At 42.0% G+C, this 14,021-nt stretch overlaps 1 protein-coding gene across 1 annotated transcript in view; it reads right to left on the bottom strand.

The window, feature by feature from the left end:
* Nucleotides 1–3,004: 3,004 nt before the first annotated feature.
* The window catches only part of LOC121544720 (serine/threonine-protein kinase D1-like), a 62,605-nt gene continuing 51,588 nt past the window's right edge, over nt 3,005–14,021 (bottom strand). The window contains exons 13-19 of the mRNA XM_041854811.1: nt 13,384–13,456; nt 12,948–13,054; nt 12,509–12,670; nt 11,924–12,022; nt 10,819–11,086; nt 6,922–7,007; nt 3,005–3,890 (exon numbers count right to left, since the gene is read on the bottom strand). Coding sequence (XP_041710745.1) covers nt 3,657–3,890; nt 6,922–7,007; nt 10,819–11,086; nt 11,924–12,022; nt 12,509–12,670; nt 12,948–13,054; nt 13,384–13,456 — 1,029 coding nt within the window. The 3' untranslated portion in view covers nt 3,005–3,656. The remainder of the gene's footprint in view (nt 3,891–6,921; nt 7,008–10,818; nt 11,087–11,923; nt 12,023–12,508; nt 12,671–12,947; nt 13,055–13,383; nt 13,457–14,021) is intronic.

Genomic DNA, 14,021 nt, shown 5'->3' with positions numbered 1-14,021 from the left:
GTGCAACCACGGTTGTTGTAAAGAATGTGTTTGGAGTTGCAGAGTGACGGATGGCAGAGTATAACTGCAGGTGTACATTCTTCAGACAGCGAACTGCCATCCACTCAGCCTCACGCTATTTCCGCGGGCTAATGGATTCACTCTGTTCACATGGGCTCAGTGATCCTCCGCGGCTATTGTACGGCGCTCATGGGCAACCAACACTGATCTATAAATGTACTTGTGATGATGTGTCAAATAAACACCAAAGGACGCATTAATGGTCACCAAGCATTTTATATTCAAAGTTAAGAAACTATTTTCAAATGATCCTTTGGGGGCAACCTGGAAAGGAAAACAGTCCTGACACAAAATCAATATCAGAGGAATACAAGCCACCACTAAACGGTGCAGCGAGGGAAAGACCACATACTAGTGTAGTGTAGCCTGCATGAAGAAGTCTCGTTTGGTCTAGGCTATGTTCTCAAAATGGACATGCCCTCGACTTGAAAATTGACTTTTTATTATAACAATCCCACATTTAAAATGACTTTGTGGCTGCATGAATTTACTTTATGCACTCAGCGTATTCTTCTGTGTTGTTTTCTGTATGCAAACATGGAATATGGTGGAGTAGGAGTAAGCTATTTGTCTGTTTTCGTTCTTGTTGTCTAACAGAAGTACTAAATGTTTTCCTTTTGGTGGAATTATTATTTGTTTAGAAAGATTATAAATCTTGTTTATTTGTAGAATATCTCATGTTATAATGTTTAATGTAATTTTTATGTATTAGTAAATCTTATTTGAAAAGAATGGTATGAAGATTATGATAGCCTATTTAAATAACAATAATAGTGATTTTATAATAACAGCAACAAAAATAACATTGTTAATAATAATGTAGGCCTAATAATAATTAATTATCAATTAATATCAATAATACAATCAGTTAAATGTCTAAGTAATAATAACAATAAGCTAATGGTAATACAATCGCTAATAAGAACAATAATAATTACAATTGTGCTAAGTTTGTTGCTTATTTCAAGCGTCGGAAGATCTGTAATGACCGGGGTCTCGAATTTCGTCGCTTAATTAATCAACTCCTCGGGAGACTGAACTGTAATTTTCGTTGCATTATTGTTATACTCGAAGAATTGTGTAGGCACACCCAAAGTAGAGTATAGCCTATAGCCAGCCATAACAAGTGAATATCCTGTCTTTCCAAAAATGTATTGCTGACTCTTCATGGGTTCTTATCGAATATGGTTACAGTTTGCTATTTGTGATAGGTTTGTAATAATGTTTGCAATAAGTCAATTGTCCTAGTTATTAATGCATTCAAAAAGCAAACCTTATAGAGGAGATGGCTTCTCTGCGGCATTTTTCTCTTTCGATATGCCATACATGGGTAAGTAATCTTGATTTCACCAAATTGTGGATCTAATCTAATTCTACATCTACAGCTTTCAAAGAAGGCAAAGTGTGAACCCTCGTCCACTATTTTGACAATTATGCCTATAATTGCACACTATTGCATACTGCATTCGTTTATGTTCAACAGAAAATATGAGATAGAGAAAAAGAATTGAGCTGGTTCTATCTGCTCAGTAAAATACTTTTAAGAAATTAATTTGGTAATTTAAGTTTATGGTAGGTACAGTAGGGTAGTATTTCTGGAAGGATGCACTTTGAACTTGTTGAGTTAGTCCTAATAGTTAAATAAGATTTTTACTTGAAGCAATAACTTCTGCTCTTATTTGTTTGCGGTTGCCTACGAAAGTAGACCTATAGCCTACAATAGGCCTATGATATGGTACCAAACCAGGGACTCCGTCACAAGTCTGGTCATTTATAATATTCATGTTTTTGTCTTGCATGGAATGCATGTTTTCATTTACCGTATTTCTTAATTGTGTTTGTTTTTCTTGTGGCCCTTGGTGCCCAACTAAACACAGAAGTAGGTATACATGGACCCTGATCCATTGACTAAGACGGAAAACATTTTGTATTGAGCGCCATCTTATGGTAGAATAGTAATTGTTGTATATTCAACAGTGCGCGTAACTTTCCAATGTGCCAGTATAAACCAGCATAAGTGTTCTTTGCCTTCGTGTCTCCAAAGTATGAAAACGGATAACTTATCTCTTCAATAATACACAAATAAAACGTATTGCTCTGGAAATTGTAAATGTAAATGAAATTGATTATGAATCAGTCCCCCGAATGAATCACCCAACCTACTTAGGCCTTCATACCTATAATAAACCAAATCAACCACCCGACTCAACCACCTCTCAATCATATAAATGTAATCTCAACATTAATCTCTAAGTGAATAATAGTTTCTCTCTCACATTAGTGTCATTCAGCCAATGTACATATGGTTTTGTCTCACCTTTGGCTTGACTTTCTTCTCCCAGTTTCGGGAATGGTGGGCTCTTTTTCCCTCATCTTTCTCCCTGATTCTCCATGCTCATTATTCATGCAGTCCCCCTAAACTATGAATGAAGCTGCAGAATGAGTATGGGTGCCATGTTTAAAATAACTTGCAATTTGTAAACATGTGTTCTTAAGTCCTGTGGCCAGTGTACTCAAATGTAGGTCAAAATATAAGGCATTAGGCAAGGCATCGGGGTGTAAATGTAAAGCAAACTCACAAATAATGTAATAAATCCATGGTAGTAAACACTTACATATCAGCTTTGAAATATATTTATTTAAATGTGTAGCCAGAGAAAATAATTTATTCCCTGCAGACAATAATGCTGGTTGCAATTGCGCAAAGAGCACAAACATACTGTACAGTAGCCACATATGCAACATTCAGCATGACATCATGAACATGTTTCAACACTATAGACTAGAAAAGCAGCTAGCTCTTGATGAGAACAAATGCTTACAGGTATTCTACATTCACTGTTACTCTGTATCCAGGCCTCAGGATTTTGTTTTTCTTTCTCTCTCTCTCTCTCTCTCTCTCTCTCTCTCTCTCTCTCTCTCTCTCTCTCTCTCTCTCTCTCTCTCTCCCTCTCTCTCTCTCCCTCTCTCTCTCTCTCTCGCTCTCTCTCTCTCGCTCTCTCTCTACCATTCCAGCTATACTGGTTTTATGTGAATTCTCATCATGTCATCATATAAAGGTACATTCAAGAGTGAAATAAAACTTAAGTAATAGTAATAATAATAATATCCGTTCTCACTCTGAGTACCACTGAGGTTAGTCCTGAGCTGTTTCGTTGGGTTGCACCCAATCACAGTGAAACACATCTCATTTTGGTTTTGACTAAATCATTCTGCTGGCTTTTTGGGGGGGATTGGTTGCTGCTGTTGACTTAACGTACAGTACACCTGGATGATCCCTCACACCAAGAGTTTTACAGTATTAGAAATTAGATTCTCTTTCATTAGGCAGGTAGGGAATACGCCTGGTTGAATCATATACAGACTATTAGAAATGGGATTCTTTGTAAGTTAGGCAGTTAGTTTGAAGGCAGGGTTTGAATATCGAGCCCCTAGTGCCTGGCTGGGAGTAGAGGGATCAGTCAGTCAGTCCGTTGTGCTGTGGTGTGTTGTGTTGTGGAGGGAGTGAGACGGATCTTAAGGGTGCAGAGGCAGCAGTGTTCAGTACTACAGCACGCTGACTCTTAAGGGGGCAGAAGCCCTGCGTTTACAGTAATTCACATCACGCTGACTCTGTCGCTGAGGGCCACCATGGTGTCCGCCTCCTCCGACTCGGGGTCAGGCTCCACCCCCTCGCTGACATCGGCGTGCGGGTTGACCAGGTGGGCGGGGTACGTCAGGCCGTGCTGCTCAGCGTGGCGTTCCCAGCGGGTGTCATCGCTCTCGTGTGTGATGTAGCGCTCATGCATCTTCCATTCTAGGCCACGCAGGTCCAGCCACATTTGATAGTCCTGAGAGGGACATCATTAGCAGGAGCACAGTAGTTAGCATTAGCCTACAGTTTCAATTGTTTTCTAGTGATAGTTTCAAAAATAATAATTTTGACTTTTTCCTGCTGTTGGATTACAAACTAATTTCTCTCATCTCTCTTTCTGTAGGGCTTACCTGTAGCCAGGGGTGTCCGAGAGACTTACTGTAGCCAGGGGTGTCCAAGAGACTTACCTGTAGCCAGGGGTGTCCGAGAGACTTACTGTAGCCAGGGGTGTCCGAGAGACTTACTGTAGCCAGGGGTGTCCGAGAGACTTACCTGTAGCCAGGGGTGTCCGAGAGACTTACCTGTAGCCAGGGGTGTCCGAGAGACTTACCTGTAGCCAGGGGTGTCCAAGAGACTTACCTGTAGCCAGGGGTGTCCGAGAGACTTACCTGTAGCCAGGGGTGTCCGAGAGACTTACTGTAGCCAGGGGTGTCCGAGAGACTTACTGTAGCCAGGGGTGTCCGAGAGACTTACTCTAGCCAGGGGTGTCCGAGAGACTTACCTGTAGCCAGGGGTGTCCGAGAGACTTACTGTAGCCAGGGGTGTCCGAGAGACTTACTGTAGCCAGGGGTGTCCGAGAGACTTACCTGTAGCCAGGGGTGTCCGAGAGACTTACTGTAGCCAGGGGTGTCCGAGAGACTTACTCTAGCCAGGGGTGTCCGAGAGACTTACCTGTAGCCAGGGGTGTCCGAGAGACTTACTGTAGCCAGGGGTGTCCGAGAGACTTACTGTAGCCAGGGGTGTCCGAGAGACTTACTGTAGCCAGGGGTGTCCGAGAGACTTACTGTAGCCAGGGGTGTCCGAGAGACTTACTGTAGCCAGGGGTGTCCGAGAGACTTACTGTAGCCAGGGGTGTCCGAGAGACTTACTGTAGCCAGGGGTGTCCGAGAGACTTACTGTAGCCAGGGGTGTCCGAGAGACTTACTGTAGCCAGGGGTGTCCGAGAGACTTACTGTAGCCAGGGGTGTCCGAGAGACTTACTGTAGCCAGGGGTGTCCGAGAGACTTACTGTAGCCAGGGGTGTCCGAGAGACTTACTGTAGCCAGGGGTGTCCGAGAGACTTACTGTAGCCAGGGGTGTCCGAGAGACTTACTGTAGCCATGGATGGCTGACAAACTTGTCCAAATACAATAACTCTTCTTACTCCTTTGTGATTTGTACAGTATTTTTTATCTGTTACGTTGTCTGTTAAATCTCGAATTTAAAGATGAAGGGGAATACGGATTTTATTTTGCCCATGCTGTTTAAAACAAAACTAAATGTATTTGAGTGTTTACCAGCATTTGTAACATGAGTCTGATTATTATCTGTACAAAACAGTTAATCTGATAATACTTGTGGAATATAACAATACTTGCTTGATTTATGTTTTCCAGTTTCTTGAAATACTTTGCAAATGCAACTTATTTCTATGTGAAAACTGATATTGTCTATTCATTCCTTTTCCATTTTAGTAGACACTCTTATCCATTTTTACATTTTAGTCATTTAGCAGATGCTCTTATCCAGAGCGACTTACAGTTAGTGAGTGCATACATTTTCATACTGGCCTCCCGTGGGAAACGAACCCACAACCCTGGCGTTGCAAGCGCCATGCTCTACCAATTGAGCTACAGGGGACAACAGAGAGCAACTTAGTGAGTGCACACATTTTCATACTGGTCCCCTGTGGGAATCAAACCCACAATCCTAGCATTGCAAGCGCCATGCTCTACCAACTGAACCACATCATCACAAACCACTTGATGTCTCAATGTACTCAATTACTGTATTGTGCATTGTTTTTTTTTCATTGTGATGGAAAATCTATAGGTACAAACCTAGATGACCAGCCTATGTACAAAACAGTAACTACATTTACATGAAGTGGCGCAGTGGTCTAAGGCACTGCATCGCAGTGCTAGCTGTGCCACTAGAGATCCTGGTTTGAATCCAGGCTCTGTCGTAGCCGGCCGCGACCGGGAGACCCATGGGGCGGCACGCAATTGGCCCAGCGTCGTCCAGGGTAGGGGAGGGAATGGCCGGCAGGGATGTAGCTCAGTTGGTAGAGCATGGCGTTTGCAACGCCAGGGTTGTGGGTTAGATTCCCACGGGGGGCCAGTATGAAAAAATAAAAATAATTATAATAATGTATGCACTCACTAACTGTAAGTCGCTCTGGATAAGAGCGTCTGTAAAATGTAAGGATGGTAAATTAATATTGTACAAAAAGCGGTTGTTTTCCATGTTATTTGATCAAGAAAACTATTTAATTTGATGTGGATGTTTTGTATCTTTGCCCATAACTTTGTACCTTTTGATGTAAATGTTTAAGGACAGGGTTTTGTTCCTTCTGGATCCCATTAGAATGACAACCGCAGAGAATGGGATAGGGCAACAACTCTTACAATATTAACTATTGAATCCTGCAAGATACTGTTCTTAATATACAACTAAGTGGAGATGCAGAAAAAATAATGTTTGCCCGCACTACAGATGTCTATATCAGTGGAGGCTGCTAAGGGGAGGAAGGCTCATAATAATGGCTGAAACGGAGAAAATAGAATTTCATCAAACATATGGCAACCATATGTTTGATGTATTTGATACCATTCAACTCATTCCGCTTCAGCCATTACCACGAGCCCGTCCTCCCCAATTAAGGTCCCACCAACCTACTGTGGTCTATATATCGGTCTGATTATACTAGTAAAGGCCCAGTGCACTACTTTTGTGAATAAATATATTTTTTAGAAAATATATATTTTAATTAATATATTTTTTTTATTGTGATTTTTCATTGGGTGCTGCAGCACTCAGCACCCCTACTTCCCACAGCTATGGAAGGGTAGCTTACCTGTAGTCAGGGATGGCTGAAAGACAGGGCCAAAATGTACTAACTTTTCTTCCTAATTTGTGATATATGCAGTATGGAGAGCTTACCTGTAGCCAGGGATGGCTGAGAGACTTGTTTCTATATCTGTAATGATTTCTGTTAAATATCTAGTTTAGTCCAGAGTAAGGCTTACCTGTAGCCAGGCATGGCTGAGCGACTTGTCCACGCTGTAGCGCTTCCTCATCTTGACTTGCAGCAAGTTATTAATGAGGTCAATTGCTGGAACAACAAAGCAGGCCGTCAGAGGATAACTCATGGTGGGAAACCTAGAGGATTTGGCGCAGGCCGCTTTCAGAGCCATGCAAGGGCTAATGAGCAAAGCCAACATCATGTTAAGATTATTTCAGGGGTCATGGTTCTCTGAGTCCCAGTTGGGATTCTTGACCTTTAGGCCACTCCTCTATAGTACCAGGGATCGCTTGGCATTATGCACATGAATAGGCTGCAACAAGAATTGGTTCTCTCTCTCTCTCTCTCTCTCTCTCTCTCTCTCTCTCTCTCTCTCTCTCTCTCTCTCTCTCTCTCTCTCTCTCTCTCTCTCTCTCTCTCTCTCTCTCTCTCTCTCTCTCTCTCTCTCTCACACACACACACACTTTATCTCTCTCTCTCTCTCTCACACACTTTATCTCTCTCACACACACAGACTTTCTTTCTTTCTCTTTCCATCTCTCGGACAATGACGCATGCCATCCGCTCAATTCAATAGCAGCATAGTTGTTGGGGCCAGGATATGTGTTGTAGGCTTTCATAGTGGTTTTGTGAGCCATGGAGCACTAGAGGTGAGAGCAAAGTTGTGATAAGAGAGGTTCCTATGCAGGCCAGACAGGCCCTAACACGATTCAATGCAAAAAAATCTGCAGACTCCCTCAGATAACCATAATACTGACTCACTGACCTGGTAAATGCATGGAGTGTATTCATGGATGCCAAGGGAAGCAAGGCTTGCCAAAAAAATTTACCAATAAAAAAATAAAAAATAATGTATCTTTCATCTCTCTGTGTTTCATAATTTTCCTTCAATTCGCAAGCTGAACGTATCTCACCGGAGAAAGCATCAGAGTGAGCGAAACAGCGCCCCTCTGTCTCTGCATGTGTAGGCCATCTATCTGATGTTGTCTGGTCATAAAGAGTATGACATTGTTGCCACCCGTACCATTGAATGCAAGGGAAGCCAGCGAGCATTTGGCCTCCCTTGATAAAAAAGTATCAAGGGAACCTGAGTGAGCTCAACAGTGAATGGTCATGGCGCACCAATAAAAGTGTCAAGGGAAGCCAGTTTGGATTTGGCTTCACTCCTATCACATCGCATCAAGAGAAATACGTCATTGACAGAAACAACTTAAATTGTTGCCTCTCGTTGTGTTGTTGTCCTCCGGTGGCTAGCTAGCTAGCTAAAATTGGCCCTTTATTAAATTAGCCATGGATGGAGAAAGGGATTTGGACTTGTGGTTTTACTTAATTTTCCGTACTGGCCAATGATTATAACGCCGATTCTGATCCAACCATAAATTCATACATTGTGCCCCTGGACTGAGAGGATGGAAGTTCAATATGTACCTAGATGTGGAAAGCTAATGTTAACTAGCTAACATTGCCCATGAAAGGCTAGCAAGCAAGAATTTTAGCCAGGTAAAAGCGTGTACTGTATGTCAGAGTCATAGATCATTTCGTCAACATGAAAGAGAGGAGGATGGCATTGGCGTTTCTCTAGGGTGAGTCAACATGTTGTTTCTACTTGCACGAACGCACACACGCACATACACACAAATCTGAACCATTTACAGCCACACCATATTTAGCTTACGTTGATTGGACTAAATTGTTTTTGGTATCTTTTAGTTGTCACTGTATTAGACTAAGCATAGGTGATTTGATGATGTTGAAATGTTGAAGTTAAAATGGTGCTGGAATAGTGGAGGCAGCTCCTGTTTTCTTTGTGACTTGCGGTAACTCTCTGTGGTTCTAAATCAATCGTTTTTTAGTAGTCCGAAAATGTCGGAAACATTAACTTGCTTGACCATGCTGTAGGTCATGTAACTATTTGTTACATGCAGTTTGTTTTGTGGACTTCACCGAACAGAGGTTTCTCTCCGGTTTTGTGATGAAACAAATGTGTGGTTTAATTTATTCTGCCACTGTCTTCTTATTGTATTGGCCTTTAGGCCCATATACAGTGAAGGAAAAAAGTATTTGATCCCCTGCTGATTTTGTACGTTTGCCCACTGACAAACACATGATCAGTCTATAGTTTTAATGGTAGGTTTATTTGAACAGTGAGAGACAGAATAACAACAAAAAAATCCAGAAAAATGCATGTCAAAAATGTTATAAATTGATTTGCATTTTAATGAGGGAAATAAGTATTTGACCCCTCTGCAAAACATGACTTAGTACTTGGTGGCAAAACCCTTGTTGGCAATCACAGAGGTCAGACGTTTCTTGTAGTTGGCCACCAGGTTTGCACACATCTCAGGAGGGATTTTGTCCCACTCCTCTTTGCAGATCTTCTCCAAGTCATTAAGGTTTCGAGGCTGACGTTTGGCAACTCGAACCTTCAGCTCCCTCCACAGATTTTCTATGGGATTAAGGTCTGGAGACTGGCTAGGCCACTCCAGGACCTTAATGTGCTTCTTCTTGAGCCACTCCTTTGTTGCCTTGGCCGTGTGTTTTGGGTCATTGTCATGCTGGAATACCCATCCATGGCCCATTTTCAATGCCCTGGCTGAGGGAAGGAGGTTCTCACAAAGATTTGACGATACATGGCCCCGTCCATCGTCCCTTTGATGCGGTGAAGTTGTCCTGTCCCCTTAGCAGAAAAACACCCCCAAAGCATAATGTTTCCACCTCCATGTTTGATGGTGGGGATGGTGTTCTTGGGGTCATAGGCAGCATTCCTCCTCCTACAAACACAGCAAGTTGAGTTGATGCCAAAGAGCTCCATTTTGGTCTCATCTGACCACAACACTTTCACCCAGTTCTCCTCTGAATCATTCAGATGTTCATTGGCAAACTTCAGACGGGCCTGTATATGTGCTTTCTTGAGCAGGGGGACCTTGCGGGCGCTGCAGGATTTCAGTCCTTCACGGCGTAGTGTGTTACCAATTGTTTTCTTGGTGACTATGGTCCCAGCTGCCTTGAGATCATTGGCAAGATCCTCCCGTGTAGTTCTGGGCTGATTCCTCACCGTTCTCATGATCATTGCAACTCCACGAGGTGAGATCTTGCATGGAGCTTCTTGGCGATGCTCTTGTAGCCCATTACAGCCTTGTGTAGGTTTACAATCTTGTCCCTGAGATCCTTGGAGAGCTCTTTGGTCTTGGCCATCGTGGAGAGTTTGGAATCTGATTGATTGATTGCTTCTGTGGACAGGTGTATTTTATACAGGTAAAAGCTGAGATTAGGAGCACTCCCTTTAAGAGTGTGCTCCTAATCTCAGCTCGTTACCTGTATAAAAGACACCTGGGAGGCAGAAATCTTTCTGATTGAGAGGGGGTCAAATACTTATTTCCCTCATTAAAATGCAAATACATTTATAAGATTTTTGACATGCGTTTTTCTGGATTTTGTTGTTGTTATTCTGTCTCTCACTGTTCAAATAAACCTACCATTAAAATTATAGACTGAATATGTCTTTGTCAGTGGGCAAACGTACAAAATCAGCAGGGGATCAAATACTTTTTTCCCTCACTGTATATCACGGTGGCAAGGCATATGAACTAACAGGTTATAGAGCAAACAACGCAATTATCACAACACATAGGTTGTAATATGGCTTTTCTTTCTGGCTTGGGTTCCCCAGTGATTTTGCCCACGCACCGCTACTGGGCAAATGTAAGTCAGATTATCATAAAGGCATTCTGACTGTGTAGCAAACATTCACTATATGGTTACAAAGTCCAACAGAGACTCAGGAAGAGCCTATTCAGTCTGATTTTCAGTATCATTCCAACACAACTATATAAAATGTTATTTTAAAGTAATACAGTTATCACAGTAATGCATGACTCATTGCTGCTCGACAGACACCCACCTTCCTGGGACACCTTCTTCCAGGGGTTGGGTGGGTACATGAAGGCAGCGTTCTGGATTTGGTCGTGAATGTCCTCGTCCTCGTTGAAGGGGAAGGTGCCGCTGAGGCTGACGTAGATGATGACCCCCACAGACCACATGTCCAGGGAGCGGTTGTAGCCCTTATTCCTCAGAACCTCCGGGGCCAGGTAGGCCGGAGTGCCCACCACTGACCGACGGAAAGACTTCTCTCCAATGATGCGGGCAAAGCCAAAGTCGCACAGCTTCACCTGAGACACAGATAGGGTGTGTCTCAAATTACACTAGATTCCCCACTATGTTGGGAATATCAGTGACGTTTGAGACACGTCCATGTTTGACAGTCGGCTACAACACAATCTCACACTAGTGAATTTTACACTGCCATAGTTCCAAGTCTCGTATTCACTTGAACATGAGAAAGCGTGTAGGTAATCGAGGGTTCCATACTAGAGTAACTGGACGAAGACTTGTTAGAGAAAGCTAATTCATAACATCCTGTATGTTCTCCATCCAAACAGTTGGTTCCACAGACATGGCACGGATTACGCAAAAGGCCAGTTAACGTTATCACACTGTCTGTTCGATCTGGACATGATATGGTCTACAGACGATTTACTGTAGCTACAGAATGTTACCAAAATAGACTTTGGCAAGACTGCAGAGGACGTTAGTTCTCAGCACTATAATGACGCCAGTGATGTTGCCAGAGCATATTTTGGGAAATGAAAAACAGATATATAACAACAGACTCTCCTTCTTCCCGTTCAGAAAATATTTGTTGTAAATAACACAAATGTAATTTGTTTAACACCCATCCGATGCCTGGCCATGCCTAAAACAGTGACTCATAGTACAGTACAGAGCAGTACAGGGCTACGGCTATGGAGAGAAAGGCCGTGTATCAATGATTGGGAGTGTATAATTAAAATCAAGAGACATAGAACATTGTAGAGACACTGAGCGTGCAGTTGCCATAATCATCCACATTATCTTAGAGTAGACTGATAGATGAATGTCTGTTTATGTCTGTGAAATTGATGTTTCTGTTTTGGCTTGTTTGGAAGCTGAACTGGAGGTTTTCTTACTTGTGGAAAAGCGTCTGCAGACGCCAGTAAGACGTTCTCTGGTTTGAGGTCACAGTGGACGATGTTCTTGAAGTGGAGATGACGAAGAGCCTGAAGAATCTGAAAAATAGGTGAAAATAATGATTTGTACACGGTGAATGATTACTTTAATTAGGGATGATTCAAAAATGTAATATAATCTGGTCATTTGCATTTATATACTGTCAAACATTACTGCAGTGGGCTATATCAGTGTTCTGCATAAAAATATAAATAAATGTTTATAAATTACGAAATTATGAAAAATATTAATAACATTCCATCCATGAGGCCACTAGGTCATTTGACTACAGCAAAAAGCTACTTGAAATAAATAAATACATTGCATATCATAGTTAAAAGTGCAACAACACATGATTAAACAGATATTATGACATTATCAGAAAAATACATAAGCATGCCCGTAAACCACTTAGTTCACTGACTGTGTTTGTATACAGTATACAGTATGTGAGTGTCACAGCATCTGTAAAAGCAGGTGTGTGGCACTGCTACGGCACGTCAGTCCATTGTCTGCTAGCGACAACGCTTGTCAGCCAGGGTTACCTGTGAGACGAAGAACTTGGTGATGCGTTCAGGCAGCCTCCCCTTCTCACTGGACAGGATCATCTCCAGCATGTCTCCGTGGAGCTTCTCCATGACAACGAAGACGCGCTCCGGCGTCTCAAACATGCACTCCAGGTTCACTACCCCAGGGTGGTGCAGGTTCTAGGAAGTAAAAACAGAAACACAGGAGCCTTTTAAAGGAAGCAGGCAGAGTGCTCGACAGGCTCTTCAAACACTCACTGTGTTGTCAGGATAATAACCTCATTATTTACCTACCTACTGACACAATATCAAGAGACTCTCTATTTTTGTCTTTAGCTCTGTCATTTTTTTCTCATGTGTTCATCATAATGTGTGTCTGGCAACATCTGAGAAAAAGGTTATAATATGATGCGTTTCATAAGCACACACAGGGCCATGCGTGCTGGTGTGTGTTTACCTGAAGGATGGCGACCTCATTGCGTAGCTGGCTCTCCTGCTTGGTGGGGAAGCGTAACTTGTCGATGATCTTAATTGCTACATCCCGGCCAGTTTTTCTGTGCTTTCCTGTAGTATGGAGACATTATATTATGGAGAAATCAAAGGCAGGTTACAGGTTTATACAGGTGTTACTTCTCAGAATGAATGATTATCTCAAATACTTTTTTAAAAGATTCAAATTGATCTGATTAACCACTTTTAACAATGTACTAGCCATTTTTAACAATGTACTGTATTTGTAATTTCCCAATACAATAAACACCTCCTTGGTCATGCAAATATTTTGCTGGCATGAGATCAGGAGAGAATTGATATCAAGGCTGTGTCCCTCATGCAATCAAGTTAACACCTTTTTTGCAGGTTATCAGTGTGACAAGGTGGTACAAATGCATCACCTCCATAAACTATCCCAAATTGGCCCGATCCAAGGACTTCATCCGGGAATATCTGATACACTGAGCTGATATCCTGTAGGTGTAAAAATCCAGTAAATGGGTTTAAATGAAAGCTTCAAGTGTATACTGTCACAAATATTTTGTTTTTGTTTTGTCTACAACCATTTTTATCTCTTCTCACATGACAACTTAATACCCACTAATCTCATACACGACTGGAAGAGTTGCCCAGAAATATAATTATAACCAGTGGTACTGTGACTAATTATCGAGAGTAGCTATGGCAACTGCTTGGCTGAGTGGGTAATCAAAATAATATCCATTTGAGCTACTTAGAGGATGATCTCACCTCAGAAATCAAACCATGCATTCAGCTTTTTTATTTATGTTGAAGGTTGGGCATTAAGTACCAGCCACTGTCATGTGTAGTTTAGTGGATCCATGTCTGTGGAATGTTAAGTTGTCTACTGTCTTTTGTCTATGTCTATTGTCTAAAGAAATGCCTGCAAATAACCTAACCATGTAAGAGGAGCAGACATGAACCGCAATATATTATTACCGCAATATTATATATAATATTACATATATTATTACTGCAAAATAATAATATTATTAACGCAATATTATACTCACAAAAA

Source organism: Coregonus clupeaformis, chromosome 29, assembly GCF_020615455.1.
Source record: "Coregonus clupeaformis isolate EN_2021a chromosome 29, ASM2061545v1, whole genome shotgun sequence".
Classification (NCBI taxonomy): domain Eukaryota; kingdom Metazoa; phylum Chordata; class Actinopteri; order Salmoniformes; family Salmonidae; genus Coregonus; species Coregonus clupeaformis.
This window is presented reverse-complemented; position numbering and strand designations above follow the sequence as displayed.